We start from the raw sequence: 21,783 nt of genomic DNA, 5'->3' as shown, positions 1-21,783 counted from the left end.
CTTGATGTCTCTCATCCAAGGTGCTCTTTAGATATACCTCAACAACTAAAGATGAGCTGTGAGTAAACAGGGGAACCTGTATGTCAGTGAAGAGAGGGTCTTTGTAATGCATACCTGAAAGGATCACTATAACTTTAAGTGTTGTGGGATAGATGTTGCCGAGAGGCACGTTAGATCCTTTTCAGATTAGGTGTACAAAATCGCATAGAAGTCCATGTGTGTTCACCTGTTGTTCATCTGGTTGGGCCCTGATTCTGCAGTTTAGTGCTAGCCAATTAATTAAGTGCTGTTAACAGATGACTGACAGATAATTATTTGTCACTAATATAACAACAAAAAACTTAAATCCTGATTTTAAGTTAAACCAAGCAATTTTTCCTTGCAACAGGTAGCTTCTGCTCTGGACTCTGAACTCAAAGAAAAGGGAAGGAGAAATTTAAAGAAAAAATAGTCAATGAAGAAGTGGGTTTTCTCGATTGTCAGGTTTTTAATTTTTCCTGGTAGTGTAGATCAGAATACTACATAACAAGCAAACTTCCCCTAGCCAAACTGTTGGAAGAAGTTTCTTCCATCCCTAGGGCTACAGCCCAAGACAAGAAAGCTGAAAGCAGAACCAAGTGGGAGCTACTTACCAACTAAAGAAAAAGCTTTGACTACATTTTGAGGGATGTTTGTAGCCTCTGTAATTTTATGAGCTACCATCACTTCTGTTCTGCTTTTCTACGGTAATAGTTTGCACATCAAATAACTGCCTTCAACTGTGAAGGTGCAAAAAAAAAAAAAAAAAAAAAAAAAACTTTTAGCCTTGTATGATTCAGTTTGTTCCTTCCCATAGCTGCAGAATGGTTCCTTCACCAGAGAATAAATGAACCAAGCTAACATCCGAAGAGGATTATTTTGGTCAAACACTTCATCTCCATCGTATAAAGGTAATCTAATGTAAATGCAAGTACAGCATTTTTTAAAGATAACTGAAAACTTGCTCTGTAAGAGTGAGGGAAAAGAATTCCACCTACCTTGAATTTTAAAACACTTTTTTCCTTAGCAGAACTGATCTCTCTATTTTCAAAATATCTTTAGGATTATGAAGGCCATAATCAAAACTGTTCTTTCTAAAAAGATCTTCTGTTCTATTCCAATTCACTTGTCATTTCATTACGTCTTGGACATGCTGAAAAGGTAAGTACACACTTTGGTTTTCTGAGTAGACCACAAAAAAGTCTGCAAGACACTGCTGGCAAGGTCTTCTGACATGGATATATTTTTAAAGGGAATAGGAATTATATGGGGAATATATTTTTAAAGAGGATAGGAATTAATAAAAAAAAATGCTAAGCAGTTGCTAAGCTCAGAAGAATCTCTTCAGAGCTAGAGTTTACAGACAAGTGATTGGACATGAGGTATCTCCTTATCTGTATTTGCTCTTTTCATATATTGAACTTAATAATAAACCAGTCTGGGAAAGAAAACAGGGTTGGGGGTGAGGGCAGAAAGCTTTGCTCTGTCTCTACAAGAAGCTTTGAGAATTAACTATCACCTTTCGTTCTCCAGATCCTGAGTGACAAGGGATACACAAGAACAGTCAAGCAACAGGGATCACAACAAAGCAAGAGAGAACTACACCCTTCTCAGCTCTGGATGCTGTGATTCAGCAGCATCACATGTGCACAGAGGCTCCTTCATCAAAGCTAATTTTTAAAATATCCTTAAGTTTGTTGAAATCTGTATCACACCAGATGTTATTACTCCCAACGAAAAAACATCCAGTAAAAATGTCAAAGTTGCCAAAAGGTTGGTAGGCTGTGGGGGGAAGCCTTGCAAGTTCAAGATATCCAACAATACAACATGCAGCTAATTAAAGTGGAAGTCACTTCTTCCCGTCTTCCAAAAACTAATAAGCTCTCTAACTGCAAGGGTCATAGAAAGTGAAAAGAAAAGAAAAACAGACATTAGGGTAAGAAGAAAAATCTTAAAAGATATTTACATCTTCTCAATGACACCAGTATAAAAGCACTAAAAAAAAAAAAAAAAAAAGCCATGTAACACCCCATAACACACTCACAAGCAAACTGAAACTGATGCAGTAGCGTTAAGTAGACAGAGAGGTGAACTGAAAACTGGCTCAGCTGTCCAACTCACAGGTTTCTCGTCAGCACCACAAAGCCCACCTGGAGGCCACTCACTAGATACTGAACCCAGAGCTTCACAGTGGGTACGATGCTCTTGAGCATTTTCGTTAATGACCTGTGTGACATGGCAGAGAGCACCCTCAGCAAGTCTGCACACAATGCAAAATGGGAAGAGCTGCTGGTACACCACAAGATGGGTGTGCTGTCATTCAGGGGGCCTCAACACGCTGCAGAAATGGCCTGACAACAAACCCGTGAAGTTCAGCAAAGGCAAATGCCAAATTCTGCGCCTCAGAAGAAATAAACCCAGCCACTAGGGTGGGCTGGGGGCTCACCACTGGGCAACCAGCTTGTCAGACAAGGACATACATAGGTTGTCCTGATGGACACCACATTGCCTACCAGCCAGCCACTTGTGCTTCTGGCACAGAAAACCAACAGCACCTGGGGCTGCGCTGAGGAGAGCATCACTAAGCTGGTTGAAGATGATGCTCCATTCCCTCTTCAGCAGTGATGAGATCATGGTCAGGGTCCTGAGTCTAGTTCTGGGCTCCACAGTGCAAGAAAGTGCATGGATGTACTGGAGCAAGAGCACTGAAGGACCACAGACACGATGTTGTGAACAAAGCATCTGTCACACAAACATTATCTGAAAGAGCTGGGTCTGTTTACTTTTGCAAAGAGAAAGCTAAGCAAGGATTGTAACAGTGTCTATAAATACCTGATGAGGGGGAGTAAAGAAGATGTAGCCAGACTTCTCTCAGTACAGCCTGCTGAAAGGATGAAAGGCGATGGGCACAAACTGAAATGTAAGTTGTTCCATTTAAATATCAGAAAAACCTTTTTTACCGGTTAAGGCACTCATACACTGGGAGACAGTGCCCAGAGAGGTTGTAGAGCCTCCAACCTTGCAAGGATTTAAAATCAGACTGGACACTGCCCTGCACAACCTAATCTGGATAGATTCAATCACTAGAGGTGCCTTCCAGCCTCAACTATTCCGTGACTTGGTGGTTCTGTGAAATCCTCAGCCAACTCCACCAAAAATAGATGCTTTGTGAAAACATTCAGATCATTCTTTATTAGTCTCTTTTCTGCAAGTAAGATTTTCTTGTCAGCCTACCCGCTATTACATTTCTGGGAGCCAGTTTTGCTCACTGCCTTAGTGTGCAGAGGGTTCTGCCTTCAGCCTTCTTCCAACCCCACTAAGGGCAGCTCTTGAAAGGCAGTAATCAGTTGGCTTTCTGAACCGTAACATGCAAGGCATACAAAAGCTATTCAACCAAAAAACGTTACCTCCTCAGAGGAGGGGGCATAAAGAAAACTGGGGAGGAAAGGGTGAATCATGATGATCATATGCCCATCAGCAATTCTCTGTCCTGAGATGCACTCTCAGCAAAGTGAAGCCAATCCTCAAAGAGTACTAATAGGATCAGAAACCATTTAAGGTACCCTCAGCTTGACCGCAGTTTAACATCCATGCCTCAAAATTAAAGCCAGTACAGGCTGTACCTTGACATTTTGCAGAAAATCAGAAAGCCTCTCCTCATAATCCAGACCCTAACAACCTGATTCCCAGCAAATGCTTTTCTGAGATAGTTTGCTACGCTAAGTTTCCAACACTATTAGAAGTGGAAAGAACCTCTCCAGCTTTGATGAAAAGAAAGGATTTTATTGAATTGCAACCTTATATGCAGTGTGAGGAACAATGTTACTGAAATTAGTAAGACTCCTCAGGAAAGACGGTACCATTCCTTAAAATGCGAACGGCAGTTAGTTTAAATTCTCATAAAGATGCATTATTTTGTCATAGAGCTTCACTTCAGTCTTGAACCGTATACAGACCCGTTGTTACGTTACCAGAAGGTTTGGAAGCCTCAAGGATCAAGTACAAAAATGCAAGTGCCTGTTACTGGTATTAAACAACTCAGCTGATATTTTTCCATTTACTATCACCGTAGTGGTGGTTAGGTAGTCCACAAACAGACCAAACTCCCAGAGGATAGGTCTCTGATACTCTTGACAGTTGTGGACGTCTGCACTGAGGCTATCAAGTTACCAAGGTATGCATCTTTCCCTGATTCTGAGATAGAAATGTTAATAATATACTTAGAAACAAAACACTTCCGAGAACTCAGTGAACTCTCCCATTACAAGATTTAGTTGATACTTCACTTACCACGAAAAATATTTCATGCAAAAACTGTTCCCCCTCCCATACCAGCCCCATAGTAGGGAGAATATTCAGCTTACCTGAAAATAGAAGAAAGCTTGGCCAAACCAGTAATGCATGATAGTAATCTGTGCCGCATCACATTTCAAAGGCCTCCAGATATATTTTGTCATCATTGTCTGAATCAGCAGACAAAACACCAACACTGGCAAATTGTGAGGTCTAAACAGAAGGGCTGCTAGTAGAACCAATCCACTGTACACTTCCCATAATCCTGTACTCTTCACGCTGGAGTCTGCAGAAATAACCTGCGACTTTAGTAAATCTTTAGTGCCAGTGAAGACTATGCCAAGAACAAAGACATAAACAAAACGAGCTTCAGTAATCCCCCTAAAGAGGAAATAAAATAAAATATATACATGTATACGTGAATAAGCAAATAAAACAGAAAGATAAGCTACTAGTATCTATTTCACAGGTCAAAAAAAAGGCTTTTTCAAAAGAGGTGCAAAGCCTCTCTTCAGTCCTGCCAAACAGGACAAATTCTAAGTTTTAGTACTGGACATTTTTATGAGAGGGCTTTCTCAATTATGAAAACTCTAAAACTAGTTCACATTTAAATAATTACACCTCCAGAGCAACTTTAAGCAAAACAGATTGTGCTAAAAAACTAAACAAACCTAAAATATAAAAATAAATGTCAGTTAATGCAATCAAAATAAATTCGCATTATTACTACTATTCAAAGTCTAGATCCATAAATACATTCATGTAATTATTCCATTTATATAACATAATGAACTTCCCCCAAAATACTCTTTAGGCTAATATGGAATGTTTATGTCAAGAAACAAATTGATTGAAAAATGATTATTCTTTTAAGTTCTTCAGTGATTTTTCAGAACTCATTAGCATAAAGAGGTATTTCATTTTACCCAATCAAAACAGACTAAAAACCAGCCAGGGATAGCATTTGAAGACCCTTACTTCAGTCTGCATATCCCAGATACTTTCTCACCTTACACAGTTGCACACGTATAATACAAACCAGCACATTTTTTCCCTGAAGTCACATATATTTTTCAAATCCCAAAAAAAAATGAATGCTCTGGAGTGTCATTAGTATCTACTGCTGTTCATTGCAACTATAAATTGATCTGCCTCTCCATTTCCTGTGAAAGTCAGCTTTTGGAGAAAGCACAGCATCTCACCCAAAAAGCTGACAAAGACAAGGGCCAGTAGGCTTTAAAATTATATTCTAAAAGAACATATTATTTTTCCCGCTATTCTAAAAGAGCAAAGCCCAAGGCACAAAGAAAAGTAAGTGAATATATAGCCATAGAATTTTTAACGTATATATATCTTAATCTTGAAAAAGACAAAAAAATACACATTATCCACACATCTTATCCACAATTTATAATACATTATCTCCTCAGGGAATTTTAGTCCCTTTATACATCAATGGTGAATGGACATGTTCTCCTACAAAAGTAATACAATTCATTCAGAAGTGATGATTCCTGACTCTCTTGGACTTAAAAAAAAAAATATATATGGTGAATTAGACCATAGCACTAAAAACAGTAAGAGTATAGTTACACTTGGTGTAACTGGCATAACTATCTGGCCACAGAAATCATTGTTAGGTAAAATTTCTAAAACTAATTTTCTCCTTTTAAGTTTATATAAGCTTTCAACCTTTAGAAGGTCAACTTCCTTCTTTAACAATTACCAGTAAGAGAACTTAAATTCAATTTTTCTCTTCCATATTGGTGAAAGAAAACAAAAAAGCAAGAGGGAAAATAATAGTATTTTGTTCCCTGAAGTAGGAAGACTTTTAAATTCTTTTGTAAAGCACAGAGACTTGTTTCTTCACGCAAACAGTAAAGATTACAGAGTTCCTGTGTTTCTGGCTCATGCGGAAATTACGTGCCCTATTTGAACATCTCTAGTAATTCAGATGTAATTATTACCAATAAGTATTCAAATACATTCATGCAATGTCGGAGAGAGACTATCAGGAAATACAGCAATAGGACAAGGGGTAACAGTTGCAGATTCAGATTAAACATAAGGAAGAAATTCTTTATTGTGAGGGCGGTGAGGCCCTGGCACAGGCTGCCCAGAGAAGCTGTGGATGCCCCATCCCTGGAGGTGCTCAAGGCCAGGCTGGATGGGGCTTTGGGCAGCCTGGGCTGGTGGGAGGTGTCCTTGCCCTTGCGGGGGTGGTCGAATTAGATGGCCCGTAAGGTCCCTTCCAACCCAAACTATTCTATGGTTCTGTGAACTTAGAAGTAAAATTTTAGGAAACCGCTTTGGATACTCATCATTATTAAAACAGTTAAGTGATAACTGAGATTAATGGGTTCATAGAAATTCAAACTAAAAAAGTTTCTCGGCAAAAGCACTTACTTTGTTTGTGTCAGCACGGTATATCCTCATCTTGTTAACAGCACAAACTATCATTACATAAAAGAGCTCAGAAAAACTGAAGGCCAAATTACTTCCTTGCATTTTTTAATTTAGAGGTTATTTTAGTGAGAGCCACAGAGGAAGGGACACTCTTCAATTTTGTCTTCTCATCCACCTCCCAACAGCTGTCACATTCAGAGATAACACTTGTTTTCAGCAAAGGGGAGAGGGAGAGTTTCAGAGCAGATTCTCTGTCTTAAATAAATAAGCATCGCTCATGTGGTAGCTATGTACAGCATTTTTTTTTTTGTCTTAGACAAAGGCACCTGTACTTTGCACCTGGATCTAGCTCCACTTTACATCATGAAAATGCTAAAGATACCTCCAGCCACATATAAAGGACAGTCCTGGTTTCATTCATGATGGCATTTTAAGTAGACTTTACCCTTTATCACTTCAGCCATCTAATCATGGTGAGCTAGAACCACTATACTGACACATCAACTAACATCTGAAATCTGCTGACTTATCTACCCTCCTTTTTGGCATGCTGTACTGAGATCCTTGCTGAAGACACTGTGTTTGAAGAGTTAGTCATTTTGGACAAACCCTGCCTACTCTATTAGGCCTTTTACTTTGGGTTTAAGAAGCCCCTATGTTAGCAGGAGTTGCTGCTGTAAGGGACTGGGATCCCTGTGCTGTGTGCTGCTGGGTGTTAGAAGTGACAACACTCCAGCCTGTCAGGAGGTGACACAGGTTTTGTTATTTTATGCAAGATAAACGGCACCACGGAATGGGAGGAGATGGGACCTGCATGGCGTACCATGTGAAAATTCTGCTGCTCCATGAAAGAAGCGTTCCCAACACCTGAAGAGACCTCAGGCTTGCTATCTACATTCCACTTTTTAGTCTGACTAATTAAAACAGCTACTTAATTAATCCATTTGATGTTGGATCTTTCTTGTTGAAGAACAGGAAAAGCCCAACACGCAATTCTTACGCCGGGCACAGAACACATGCCATCCGCAGAGGCAAAAACCTGATTTTGCTAGCCCTGTCAGCTTTTATTCAACAGTTTATGCTGTGGGTCTAAAGAGTATAACTCACTGGGTAGGGCACATCAAGTATTAATAAAAGCACACACGGAGGATTTTTCAGGCTGCTTAAAAGTGCACAAAATGCACCAGTTAGTATACAAAAATACAAAAATGTGAAGTGTCTTTAGTAATGCCAAGGTTGCACAGTGAGTGCCACAACACTTGGCCAATTTTTCATACAATCATGTGGCACTTAGCCTCTTGGAATATCCAGTTCTACTTCTTAAGCCATATGTGACAAGTGTCTGGAGTCTTGGAGGGTATCTGTACTCACGCACATAAGCACAAAGATATTTCAATTAAAAAAATGTATTTTAATTGCTCCCAGATAAACAGCCACTTAATTTCAAGCTGAGCTTTAAGTATAAGACCACTGTACTTGACAATAAAGCTTGTTTCATAACACTTTGTTTCAAGAATTTTGAGAGTAACTTTCAAATAACTGTATAATCATAGATATATAAACGTCTGACATAATTTAAGCAAATAATCATATTCACCATTTATTAAGGTGAAATAATAAAAAAGCCCTTTATCTTTCTTCCTGTAATTAAAATCAATACACTGACTACAGAATGAATAAGTTTTCAATAAAGGCTTTTGTCTTAAATACTCCACTTATTTCTCTAATTGCATTTCATTTGTAGCTCAATTGCTATACTTAATGTTCTGTCCCACGCTCTAGGTTTTTTTTCTTTTATTACAAGGATATTATTCTTCCCCAAAGACTTTACTAAAACACAAACAAAACCAGAGGTTGCACCCAGAAATCAGACATGCTTCCAGAAACATTTTCAAACACAGAGCCAAATCTTGCAGAGAAGATTTCTAAGAAGAGATTACCATTACTTTTGCATCCAGCAGAAACAACACACAATGCTAACACTGGGATAGAACTAGAATTATTTTCAATATTTGGAAAGATGGGACATATGTAAATACATCTGGCTGTATACACACATAAATATAGTTTATAAAAGTATCTTGTCAGGAAATCTGATCTTCTGTATGTCCTAAGATCTTTTCCTGCAAGTCTTTTTCATATCTTGTGAAACTCTGGTCCCCAGTTAAGAAGCTCCAAAAGAAACCACCTATCAAACTCAAAATGAGTGTGAGAGAAACTTTAATTCCATCCATAAGAGAACTGTTCTATGACTTCTATTATTCCTTCTCCTCCTCACTGAATGTTCTACCTAATTCTGGAAGTTTCCCACAGCTTTGACATATCAGAAAATTTGAAGCTTGCAGAGCCAGGTACAATGCAATGAGAAGAAGTATCATGAGAAAACTAAAGCCACTTAGCTATGTTCCAAAAGTAGTCACTGCTAAAAATGCTAATAGATTCCTCACAGCTACAGCAACTACTTCTGTAAGAAATCTACCATCCACATAAAAATCCTCAGTATACATTGTGCAGCACAGCCTGGGTCTTATGAAGGATTTTGTTACATCTTGAAAAGCCGTACACTACACAACACTCAACTAACTCCAAAAGGAAGATACAGAAAACTAACTCTCCCAATTACTGTATAAGTATTTTTCAAAGCTACGAAATAGCTAAATGAGTTTTGCATACTCTCTGCTAAATGTGGCAAATCCACCTAAAACAAGAGGAGACGGTGTTTTTGGAGTTTCTTTATAGTAAAAATACTAACAATGACTACTGGATTTTCTTCAGATTAGTCCTTATCTGACAGATTTCTAATCTGACAGTTGCATGACACTTCATGAGATTCAAAATTATGCACAATCCATAAAAACTGAGTGCCTACCATCTACAAAATAGAGTTTTATTCATAAGAATCTGATCCCAGCCTAGACATAACATCCTTTTTCACCCTATTCCCTGATATTGAAAGTGTTAACACCTTTCTAGAAATAGATTTACATATCTGTTGATTAACTTACTTTGAAATATCTTTGCTGTCATGTTGCCATGGAAATACAACATTTCCAATGGCTGCCCGGTAACTGTAGACTCCCAGGAGCCCAAGTGCCATAGCAATTTTTGAAACCAGGGAGCATCTTCTTTGAACCAGTAAGAAGATCATAACTAGGGAAACTGCAGCCAAGAAGGAGAGTTCAGACTTATGTTCAGAACTAGAAAGGAAAAAAAAAAACAGACAAACAAAAAAACTTTAAACTACTGCAATTACTGATAAACACATTTGACAAAGCCTTAGCTAAAGCACTGTATTTCCAAATTAATCATTGCACTGACACCTTTTATAACCTTTCCAAGAGATAGGGCAAAATATTTTAGTAGTTTCAAAAAATTTTTGTTATTGAGGTTCTATTTATGTGTTCTACCATATGATAGCTATTCTCTTAATTATATAAAAACTGAGCTGCTTATTGCATAAAGGACAAAGGTCTAAGGCTTTTAAACTAGGATTTTGTTACTTACGCATTTTGAAAAACCATATTTTGCTTATAGCATATGATTTCATTTTCTAGGAAAAGGCATAGAAGATTTTTGCATTATGAACATTTTGAATTAGAACTACTTTCCCTTTTTAAGTAACTGCATATGTATTTGATTTATTTAATTTTTGACGTGCAAAATACTGCCTAGGCATAATGACCAGAAATGTACTTATATAGCTTAAAACATATACACAGATAAATACATTAGCATTATATTATTATTATTTTTATATACAATATCACCTTGTAGTGAACCAATACGTTCAAGGGATAGAAACTGAGAATTTGCATCATGGCCAAGAGTACAGATACAGTTTGTTTGCTCCTCCTCATTCTATGTATATAACACTCATTACAGAACCAAGAGCATTTCATTAAGCATGTTGCCAAAAGCTGTATATTTAAATCTACAGTGGTATCGCTTAGTACTGCAAAATTTAAGGGGGTCAGGTAAAGATCTGCACTTAATCCCTACTATAGTTAGCTAAGTAATTTCAGAAAACCCCTTATAATCCAAAAGTTGCTAAAATTTGCCTACTGCGAATATTCCCAGTATCCAAATGACCCAGAAACACTAATTTTATTAATTTACCTTCTGCTAAGAACATCATTTAGAGCATTAGAACTAAGTGCTCCATCTCTGTCTTCCACACTTCAAAATGCCATGATAAAAGATGATCAACTTCAGCAGACCAATACTGAGCCTGTGCTATTATCTGCATTAACTCTGATCACATTTATGAAATTCCAGTTTTATCTTTGATTTAATCAAAATTACAGTACTTGAAACAGGTTTACTTTCCTGTGTGCTGGTACATGCTTTATGGGGTGTGTTTTGACCAATAGCTTTATCAGCTGTTGCATGAAAAAGTCACAGAGGAAAGAATAAGGGGCAGAAAAATTGCCCTGTTAGTCCTCCATGCAGGACTCAGTCAAACATCTCATATGACTTAGAAGGACTCCCAGGGGATGTACTGCTCTCTGCAGGACAGTAGAGAAAAGGGAGAAACAGAACACTACAGAACATATACTGTGCTCTTAATGTTGCTCCTTGGTAGTATCCTTCTTCTATAGGAAGAAATAACAGAAGGAATGAATGGACTGCTGCAGAAACCTGTGATCATCGTGAATGCGTAATTTCTTATGATCTATACATAAAGAACTGATTTAGTAGCCACTGCATCTTTCAAATGAACACTTGTGGTAAATTTTAAAAGCTTTCAGGATATGTTCTCCTTAGTTATTCATTGTGTGAGAGTGAGATAAATCAGATATAAACAACAGCACATCACCATCAACTTAGTCTTCATCTCTTTATCAATGCACTTCTGTTAAGAGACCCTTGAAGGTAAATCTAACATAGTAACACACACGCACAAAAAAAAAAAGCACTCTTACCTGAAAGAATTAATAACCGGTGCTATATCAAGCAAGACATTCAATAACACCTGCAATTTCCTACAGTGAACACTTGAAATCATACTCTATCCCTCAAAAAAAAACAAAGAAAAATCCTCGTAGAAGGCCCAATGGAAGGCTAGGGTATGTTCAAAGATACGCGCACACCAGTCACAAATGGCATATTCTTGACTGCTAGCATCGGGGTTTATATCCAGCCTTTGTCCATGTTTTCTGATAATCTTCTCTTACTTTAGGTTAGGAATTTTTTGAACCAAGTAAATTTGTTGCAAAAAAATAACAACAACAAAAATATTACTCCAGTGTTTCAAAGAGCTTGCTGAAGGAACAAATAAAAAGGATTTATAGCAAGCAAAGTCAGGTCAGCATAAACCACCTACAGATTCCAGGTCTTCCAACCACAGTACTTACAGTAAAGCAGCAAGTGTATATTAAATTAGCATGCAGATAGAAACAGGACTGTTGTTGTTCAACACAGCGTTCACCCATTTAGCAAACTTCTACATGATTTTGATATCCCACACAGAAAATCAACCAGGAACATGCTACTGTTATCCTAGATGAAATGTAGTGGTGTTTGCCTAAGCCACACAATGGACATTGAAGTACCAAGAGTTCCATGAGAAACGACCTGAGAACATGGGTTGGGGTGGGCAGGGAAAGAAAAGGGAAAGAAAGAAAAAACTTTGTATTTTATGCTCTTACTGTAACAGCTGGTGGTCTACACTTTCATATTTCTGGTATCAGAATAAAGATTGAAGACATTTCCTTCCACTGGTTCAACCTCACCTCACTCCTGCTAATGCTAGTGGAGTGAAAGGAGTTATAAATGTGTGCAGAATCACATTTTAGGTGGATAAAGCCTTTTTATTATTTTTTTCTTTCTTACTACTAGCATACAACAGAATATACAGGATACACACTGCATGCTAGTTTTTAGGGGGTGGCACTAGTTGGGGGAGTTAAGTACATTACTGAAAGAAAACAATCCTTTTCCCCTGCTGTTGTGCTTCTGGAAACTTCTCTGTAAGCTGGTGCTCCAGCTAACACCTTCACCCTTTCTACAGGGAGGCATGCAGCATCTGACAACTTCCAAGTATGAGCTCTTACCAGGATTGAACACCTGAACAAAACTATCTGAATACCAAGTAATTAAAAAGAAAACCTTACTTCTGGCAAGGGAATTGTTAGGGATTGAATGTTCTCTTCTGCTTCATCTACTGCCTTTTTTCCTATTGTGCATTTTCTCATTGAAGCATGTCTTTTCTTTGCAGCAGCTTTTGCAGAGTCTCTCTGCAAATAACAGAACAATTCCCTAATTTCAGCACTGTTGAATGGATCCCTAATAAAATAATAAATAAATAATAATGGTAATAACTCAACATGCTATAAGTAAACTGAATTTCTGTGTTTTGCTTCTCACATTTCTCCATGCACAAACCTGTGCAATAATCCCTTTCCCTCACATGAATGCTCAGCCACTTAAGCACTGTCCAGGTATGCAAAATGTTGGTCTGAGCATCACTACAGGTATGTAAAGAGTCAATAAAAGGAAAAAAAAGGAAGACTGTTCATCAGCTTATCTTAAAAACACAAAATAATAGAATCCTGGCTAGAAAAAGCCTGAGCAGCTTTAACTCAAACTAACAAGATACACATGATCTGAGTAAGGTTCTAATTTCTTATTACTAGAAAATGTGCTATTAAGACATAACTATGCAAATTGAACGCATACTAAAAATAGAATGACAATCAACCTTCCAGGCTCGCAGTGCATTTTGGGAGGAGGAATAAGTGCTTTATGCAACTCAGCTTATCACCAACTTTTAATTTATGCTATAAGGAAAACACATCATCTGAATCCTGATCAAAACATTAGGGAAACAGACACCTCTACCATACTGTTCTCTTGTGAAGGAGAAGCAACAAAGAAGTTAAAACCTCCAAACAAGAAAAAACGTAAGCATGCTCACCCAATAGGAGTTTGGACCCCCACAAACATCCAGAGGATGCACGAAGATTTATTTGATTCATTGACTAATCTTTCCAAAGCTCATCCTATGGACCACTTTCAGACCCAAGAAAGGATTTACCCCACCTACATCCTATCACTCAAGTCCAAAAACTGTGCACTTAAAATGCTGCTATTAATGTAAACTTTTAACCATATAAAGCAACTGAAATACATGTCACCATGGTGACATATCCTGTATTTTCCTGTTAGGCTAAAAGCTGCTCCTGTGATTTAAGTCAGGATTTGGGTTCACAGCATCCTGAGCCAACCTATGCCAGGGTTCTGCTCTTTTTTGAGCTTTCTGAACGCTGCAGAAGTGGCTTTCTGAAAAGAAAAAGGCAGAGCTGTGACAGCCCCAATTACACATCATCTTAGCCTGCCATGGTATTGCACTCTGGACTTTTCCAAAACTTTTTTTTTTAAATCCCAAAAAAGTAGAATTTTGAAAAATCATTAATTCTTTCCCATCCACATTTGACAGGCAAGTAGGTCTTTTTAAACAGTTTTTGACAATGACAGAAAGAAAAAAAAAGGTGCTTATGCCTGCATCAGTTCAGAAGATGCACATACTTATTTTGCTTCGACGTGAATTTCAACAGCAGCAGCGCTGGCTTGCACACTCGCCCATTCTTGCAATCCTGTTACTAAGCCAGCCTATGTACTGTGCCAGAACACGTGCCTGTTAAGCTGCATGGTAAATCAGAGTGGGACGTGATCCATCTGAAAGACAAGAGCTTCCTACACCAGATTTGGTTATTTTTCCAGCCATATCAGTTCACCACACTGACAAAGTAACTGTGCTGGTAAAATAAAGGGTCTGTGATGGGAACAGCATGGCAGTAGGTACCTTGCACGGTAAGGAAAGGGCTCTTTAATATACCACTACTGCCAAACAAGCAATCGTAGCCTAGGACTATAGCTGCAGGACCTTTCCTCTTCTATTTGCTTTAAGATCCAAGCAAATACACCCGATTTGAATATACATGTATGATTAGGAGGGAAACACAGAGAGCAGTTCACCAGTGACATTCTGAAGTTTCAGATTTGATATCTAGCTGCCAGTACTTCAGCTTTTCTGATGGGGGAGGCAAACAGCTTTAATAAAAGGATTGTTCTGGCTTTATGAAAGGCAAGTTAATACTTAATCAACCTGAGAGAATTCTGTGAGGAGATGACGAGCTCGGTGGAAGAGTGGAGCACAGGCAGTGGTGTTTATCTCAGCTTTATCGAGGCTTTTAAGTCTCCTGCAACACCCTCACAGGAAACTGATGCAGTAGGGTTGAGATAAGTGGACAGAGAGGTGGACTGAAAACTGGCTCAGCTGCCCAGCTCACAGGCTTCTTCTGATCAGTACCACAAAGTCATTAGTGAGCTGCATGACAGGACAGACCAGCAAGTCTGCACACAATGCAAAACGGGAGGAGCTGCTGGGATACCACAAGATGGGTGTGCTGTCACTCAGGGCGGACTCAACACGCTGCAGAAATGGCCTGACAACAAATCCATGGAGTTCAGCAAAGGCAAATGCCAAATCCTGTGCTTCAGATGGAAGAAGTGCACAGAGCAGGATGGGCTGGGGGCTGACCAGGCATACAGCATATTTTCAGAGATGGCTCTGAGCACTGTGGTGGACACCAAGTTGAGGCCTTGCAACAAAGACTGTATTCAGCATTTGGGGCTGAATTAGGAAAACTATTACCAGCAGGTCGAGCAAGGCATTTCTTCCTCTCCGTTCAGTCCTGCATCCAGTTCTGGGCTTCCCAGTACAAAGAAAGACATATGCAGTAAAGGACAATAAAAATGAAAGCTGAAAACACTGAGACTGTTAAGCATCAAGAAGAGAAGGCTCAGCATAGACCTCACCAAACCCAACAGGGGTTAAAGGGTGCTAGAAGATGACTCCAGGCATGTCTTAGTGGTGCCCAGCAAAAGCACAAGAGAACAGATCAATACATTCAAGGAAGACAAATGCAGCTTTTCAGCTGCAAGAATATCAAGTTCTTCTTCCATAGCACTGTGGTATGCGTACAGTCCAAGAAAAGGGCTGCCAGTCTGAAGATGTCTGGCCCAGGAAGTTATTGGGCAAATAAATCTTTGGAAAATGTTGATTCATCTTTTAAAAAATCCTCCCAGTCACAACAAATCACAGCTAATGCTGTATTTACAATAGGACTGACTGGTCACACACTGGCTTAGCTCATTATGGAGTTCTCTGTGCTGTGGACTCAGGACTGGGAATATGACATTCCATCCTCAATCCCTCACCTCATCACACGAGGGTAGCATGGTGAAAGCCCTGGCATAGGGCAACTACTGTAATGCAGTAAGCTTCCTCATAAGTCATGTCTCTCAGCACTCATGCCTGTCACAGCAATTAGCATTTTATCTGTGAGGCTGCCAATATGTAACTAGTCTCATATTAGTTCATTTACTCATGTCGCTATTAATGAATGATGAATGACATTTCATCAACATGTTGTAAGATCCTGGCAAGAAGGATCTTTATCTTACACAGCAAAGCCTCCCCATCTGCTGTCTGTAAAACACTGACTAGTCAGTTGCAAGGTGTTGCTTCTCCATCCACCAGCTGACATACAGAAAACAGTTCAAATATTAAGTACTTTTTATCACTGAACAATGTCTCTAGTTTTTCACAATACTAAAAGGCAGTAAGAGTAAAAGCCTTTCTTGGTGTACTTCAAGTTGTAAGAAATTCCCTTTCTCTGTTTATCATACTACATTTGAAAAATTCCTTCAGTTTTCCACCCACACATGAAATGATTGTGACAGACAAGGAAGAACTTTATGTGCAGCACCTTCTCCAACAACTTCATAAAGTCTGGAATTGAGCAGAACCTTCTGTTTTAGGATTAATGGTTTAATTCTGTTAAGTGATTTTTATTTTCCCAAACCAGCCACTGTTGACTTACACAAGGAAAATATTTACTTTTTGCCTGTGATAAACCTAACGTGTATAATTGACATTAATTAGATAAGTCATGGTGCAGGGCTAAGATTATAATCTATTGATAGTACACAAGGAATTACACTCACATGAAGCAGCTCTGAAAAATTCCTTATGTTGTTTCACTGTTTATGCCATTTGCATGCTTACAGCACTTTCTGTATAGAGAGTGTATAGAAATGTACACATATTTCACCAAGCAAAACATACATTAATGTATAAATAATAAGACAGTAAGTATGATAATAAATCAGATACCCACCTTGTCAGCCAGTGCCCAAAGTCTGGCCGATGAGCCCATTGGACTCCTGTCTGATTCAAGGATCGAAGTAATCGACAGCAAATGAGAATGATCCATGGACTCGCTAAGCTTATCCATTTATCTGATCCCTTAATGAATTCAGCTGAAGATGCAACCTTGTCCAGTTTTGAATTACCTGATGCTGGTACATCTATACTCTTGCAATCAGAGGCTTCCCCGATACCATCAAAATTTTGTTTCAAACTGATGCCATGCTGAGGGTCACATTCTTTCAGAAGAAAATGGTTTCTACAAAGTTCCTGACACAGTGCCAAACAGAGAGTATTGATAAGAAAATACCAGGTTTGATGTTCCTCTTCTATAAAACTGCTTGCCCCCAAACTCAAAACATGGCCAATTGTTCCAGCCAGCATCAGCACATCTACTTCTGACCAGCTGGAACTGGACACAACTGGATTCTGCAAACAAGAACACAGAACAGTGGTGAAAGTTGTATAAAAACTTCACTTGTTTAAGCATTCAAAATGTGCTTACGGCAATTTCCTCTCAGGAAACAAAATAAACAGCAAGACAAGTTATTTCCACCTTGACAAATCCTGCGAATTTCTGAAAGGTTCATTTTATGGTAGCCTATTTAGTTAGCGTTGCAGCATAATCATACTGTTTAGAATGACATTCTGTTTAAGGTAAGAAACTTCATGCATAATCTCAGCTGAACAGATTCAAATCCCCTACCACCCTGTGACAAAAGGTCTGAAACAAGCTCTCTCCTTGCTGCATATTTGTAGAAGTAAAAAAAAAAAAAAAAAAAAAAAGAAAGAAATCTTTCAGAAATCAAAATTGCAATACAAATAATAGGTACTTTTCTAATAGGTTAAATCTGTACTGTCCGCAACTCAGTACAGTGACAGCCTTCATTACTCAAATTAACAGAAGTTACTTGCAGACATTCTGCTGTGCCTCCTGTCCTTGCTTAGCTTGAACTGTGTCTGTCAGCACAAAATCCTTTATGAATCTTATCCACCTATTATTTACTCCACATGCTGAGTCTATCTAAAGCCACAAAATTCGTTGTCTGATGCCTCCATTAGTTCGATTTCTTGCTCACAGCAGCTACTCAAAGTGCTCCATCGTCATGGCACGGCTAAAAAGAGAGTGTGAGGGTATGGGGAAGGTGGGACCGTCTGGTTCATTGGTTATCGGGTCAAGGAGCTTTTCTCCTCATGGGGAAGGGGAAGTAACAGGGAAAGCCATAAAGAAAACACACAGAGATAGGCCCCTGATTAGTAAGCACTAAAGGAGACAGTGAAGAGGACCAAAACTTCTCAGCCGTTAATTGGTGGGCCATTAAGAAACCACAGGCATACATCTGAAGAGCATCGGCCTGGACTTTGTAACAGATAAGGGAAAATGGCAGCATCGGTATTACCAGTGTGAGGGGGTCTGTGGAGCTATGCAGACTGATTAAGGAACACTTCAGGGAAATGACAGAGCTGGGGGAGAGGGGCTGCAGAGGAGCAGGCTGGCAGGATGGGGAAGGTGAGAGGAGGAAAGATAAAGGGGGCCGGCCACACACCGGCAGGGCAGGCGCCAGCCACCACACTGATCCCACTGACAGCCCTGCACCTCAGCGCTGTGGCCCACCCTCGCTTGTCAGAGCCCCTGCTCCCTGTTTTTCTGTGCCACTTCACTCCCTGTCCCACATCTGGGGGCTGCAAGGTCTCACGGCAAGCAAGGCCTGCGGCCATAAGGCTGGAGGGCCTCATGTCAGGGGCAAGAGGGTCTGGAGAGCATACAGCTGCAGGAGAGGGAGGTCAGAGGGACAGTGACTGGAGGGACCTCCGTGCGTGTATCTTTGCTGAATTTAATTCACTGTGTCATGAGTGTCTACGTTTAATTTGCCAGAAAATTCCAAGCCCAACTAGGCATGAGTAAGAGGAAAACCATAGGAAAATTCAAAGTCTCAGCTGGGAAAGTACTCACCTTCCTGCACTGTTTCAATAGCTTATATTAGAAGAATACAGAAACTCACTAATCTGGGAGCAAGTAACACAACAGTGGATATAAACATACTGATAACCCTGAACATCCAGACGCAATTCTGAAGCCTCACTTGCTCTTAAGACTGACTGAGGGCAGCACATGTATTTGTGTTCAATATTCACGTACATACAACATGAAGGGGACAATAGCTACACCTGACCCAGAGTGTTTGTTAACACTACCGTGATTTTGCTTTGAGGAAAACAACTTTTGCAGAATTGAGACTGAATTAAGACATATGAGGTTGAATGCAGAAGGTATAATTAAAGTTATCACCTATTCATATCACCTTCATTTATTGTGCTGTTGAAGAAATACACTAAAGTCACTGCACTTAAGAAACAAAACTAAACAGACAAACAACAAAAAGAGGCTACAATCACTATAATGAAGAGAAAAAAAAACACTACAAATTTATCACAGGAATAGTCATTATCTCAAAAACAGCACAAGCTCACAATCTAAACTGATTAACATTTGAAATTTCTTTGGTGCCCTATAAGATTACTCCTTTTTGTTTAGTCCTCTGCTTTGCAAATCAGAAACCATAAACCACATTTTGGAACAAAAAGACCAGGTAGAACTGTAGTCAGTGCAGAGATTAAAGACCATGAAATTCACAAAGACTAAGACATGAAGAGTAAGTAAATCACTGAACTATGGAAAGCTTAAACTCCAATGCTGACCTTAAAGGTTTTCGCTGACACTAAATGGTGACAGAGCGCATAAGCATCATCTGCTTGCAGAGTATAAAGGAATGTGAGATTCTCAACAAATGAGAATACAATACAATTTCTTGTATGTCTTCAAATGTCTTCAATACAATCCATTTGTCTCCTTTATGAGACATAAAATCTACATAAGCATTGCTCTCTTGTATGAGTTGGCTGTCAGCACCGACAGGAAAATAACTTCATTGGGCTGAACAGTAGGTTCATTAACAGAAAAAATGATGTGTAATCAACAGGGAACATGCAACAACCTCCTAAAAATGGTGGCATTAGTGTGAAACATCCCCGTGTTTGAAGTTCATATTTCATGCCTGCTTGTCTGACTAACAATTCCGATGAAGATAACAAAATTTACTCCTCCATTCACTTCACAGGGTTAAGTCCAATGGCATTTATCGATAAGCCACATTTCAGACCAGAGTTATTCACTCGAGCAAATCTATGCAAGATGAAAAATTATGCAGCAAATTATAATCTCCTGAGCCTTCATGGTCTAAGAAATACTGAAAATAGCTTCATCAAGGTTTTCTAAATTTACTGGTAATCCCTCATATGAGCTGTGCCATATTAGGAATGTTATCATTACAGTTTTTTATGCAGCCTGACCTTAGATTACTTGGATTGTTCTTAGTTTTTAGACCTGTTTTACAGGCACAAAACTGTTGATCCTACTCTATTCACTGCTCTGACTTCCTAGCTGCTGAACACCCTCCAGTCCTCAAGAACCCAGTACGCACTCCAGGTACTAGAAACTTGGTAGGACTTGCACCTCTGTCTTGACACACAAATTTAGCACAGTATCTTTGGTTTATGAAATTTTTATATGCCAGACTTTAAATTTAAACCTCTAATTTGCCATGCCAGGGTAGCTTTAGTATTTGATATACAAGCAGTAGTAATTACATAATACAGAAACAGATCTGCTTGCCAGATCTCTGACATCTTTTACTTGTTTGCACAGCTACGAATAAACAAACAATAGAATCTATGTACATTTTCTTCACTTTGAGATAAAACATCCTGCACCTTATCTTCCAAGCCCAATTCCAGTTATGGGCCTTCTGTCCAGTTGAGAGTGAAGCTCTTTTTCACCAAAATTAATCATCCATATTTAGTGCCAAAGGAATTATACAATCAACCTGGTCTAGTGTGAGGTGTCCCTGCCCATGGCAGAAGGGTTGGAATTAGATGGTCTTTAGGGTCTTTTCCAACCCAAACCATTCTTTGATTCTATGATTTTAACTACAATTTACACTACAATTGTGCACAATGAAGCTTCTCAAAAACTGTATTTGAAAATATTTGGCTTACAGCTTCTATTATCAAAAAAACTATTGATTCTGATTTCTATCAGAAAAAAAAAAATGCAACTAGTTGTAGTAGTAAATACTGTACTTAAGAACTGGTATGCAATTAGAGCAAAGCTATGAACCAGAAGTTAACATTTTTGAGTATCTTCTGGAAATCATAAAGGGCTGCAGAACTATTTAAAACCTGAAGAGCCATTAAAAGAAGGGACTGGTGCTGCTAGAAACATAGTAATCAGAACCTATAAATAACAGTCAGGAAGCAGATGCTAACACTGCCTGCACTGGTCTTCAGAAAATTCATGAACTTGGTAATCAGCTTCTATATACAGTCACAGTAGAAGGAAAAAAAAAAAAAAAAAACAGCATTACAAATGAGAAGCACTTGAAAGAAATCTTTAGATGTGAACGGAAACAATTTAAAGAAAAAAAAAAAAAGCTCTGAAGTCATTAAAAGGAGAGCTTATCTTAATTACTTTTAAAATACCTGCATTTTATCATATAGCCTAAGCTTAGAGAAGGCTTTTAGATTTTTTTTACTGGCAAAACCCTGATTCAGGATTCTTCGGAAAAGCAGGATTTCGGAGCTCTTTCAGATGTGGAGCACATATGCAGACTATGGAGAAGCACTGGTCATGGGCACTTGGATTTAGACATATTTTAGTGTAATAACTCTCCTAATTTTAACAGCAGGCACTTTAAGATCAACAGAGTATATACAATCAGCTTCTCCCCCGAAGTCTAAATGTTCTGCTGGAAAAGGGGATAGAGTCGAGGACACAACGGTGTGCATATTTTACT

The 21,783-nt window shown here is 38.9% G+C and overlaps 1 protein-coding gene across 7 annotated transcripts in view; it reads right to left on the bottom strand.

Annotated features, from left to right (window-relative positions):
• The window catches only part of PIGG (phosphatidylinositol glycan anchor biosynthesis class G (EMM blood group)), a 74,652-nt gene that overhangs the window by 31,136 nt on the left and 21,733 nt on the right, over positions 1 to 21,783 (bottom strand). For 5 of the 7 annotated variants that reach the window (XM_068666084.1, XM_068666086.1, XM_068666087.1 and 2 more), the window contains 3 exons: positions 16,902 to 17,359; positions 9,723 to 9,914; positions 4,383 to 4,692 (listed from right to left, as the gene is read on the bottom strand). In XM_068666084.1, coding sequence (XP_068522185.1) covers positions 4,383 to 4,692; positions 9,723 to 9,914; positions 16,902 to 17,359 — 960 coding nt within the window. Of the gene's footprint in view, positions 1 to 1,016; positions 1,172 to 4,382; positions 4,693 to 9,722; positions 9,915 to 16,901; positions 17,360 to 21,783 lie in introns of those variants that run through there. The other 2 variants (XR_011091032.1, XM_068666089.1) reach the window with 2 other exon arrangements.

The sequence above is a fragment of the Anas acuta genome, chromosome Z, assembly GCF_963932015.1.
Source record: "Anas acuta chromosome Z, bAnaAcu1.1, whole genome shotgun sequence".
Classification (NCBI taxonomy): domain Eukaryota; kingdom Metazoa; phylum Chordata; class Aves; order Anseriformes; family Anatidae; genus Anas; species Anas acuta.
The sequence above is the reverse complement of the archived record's forward strand: the minus strand, read 5'-3'. Positions and strand labels throughout refer to the sequence as shown.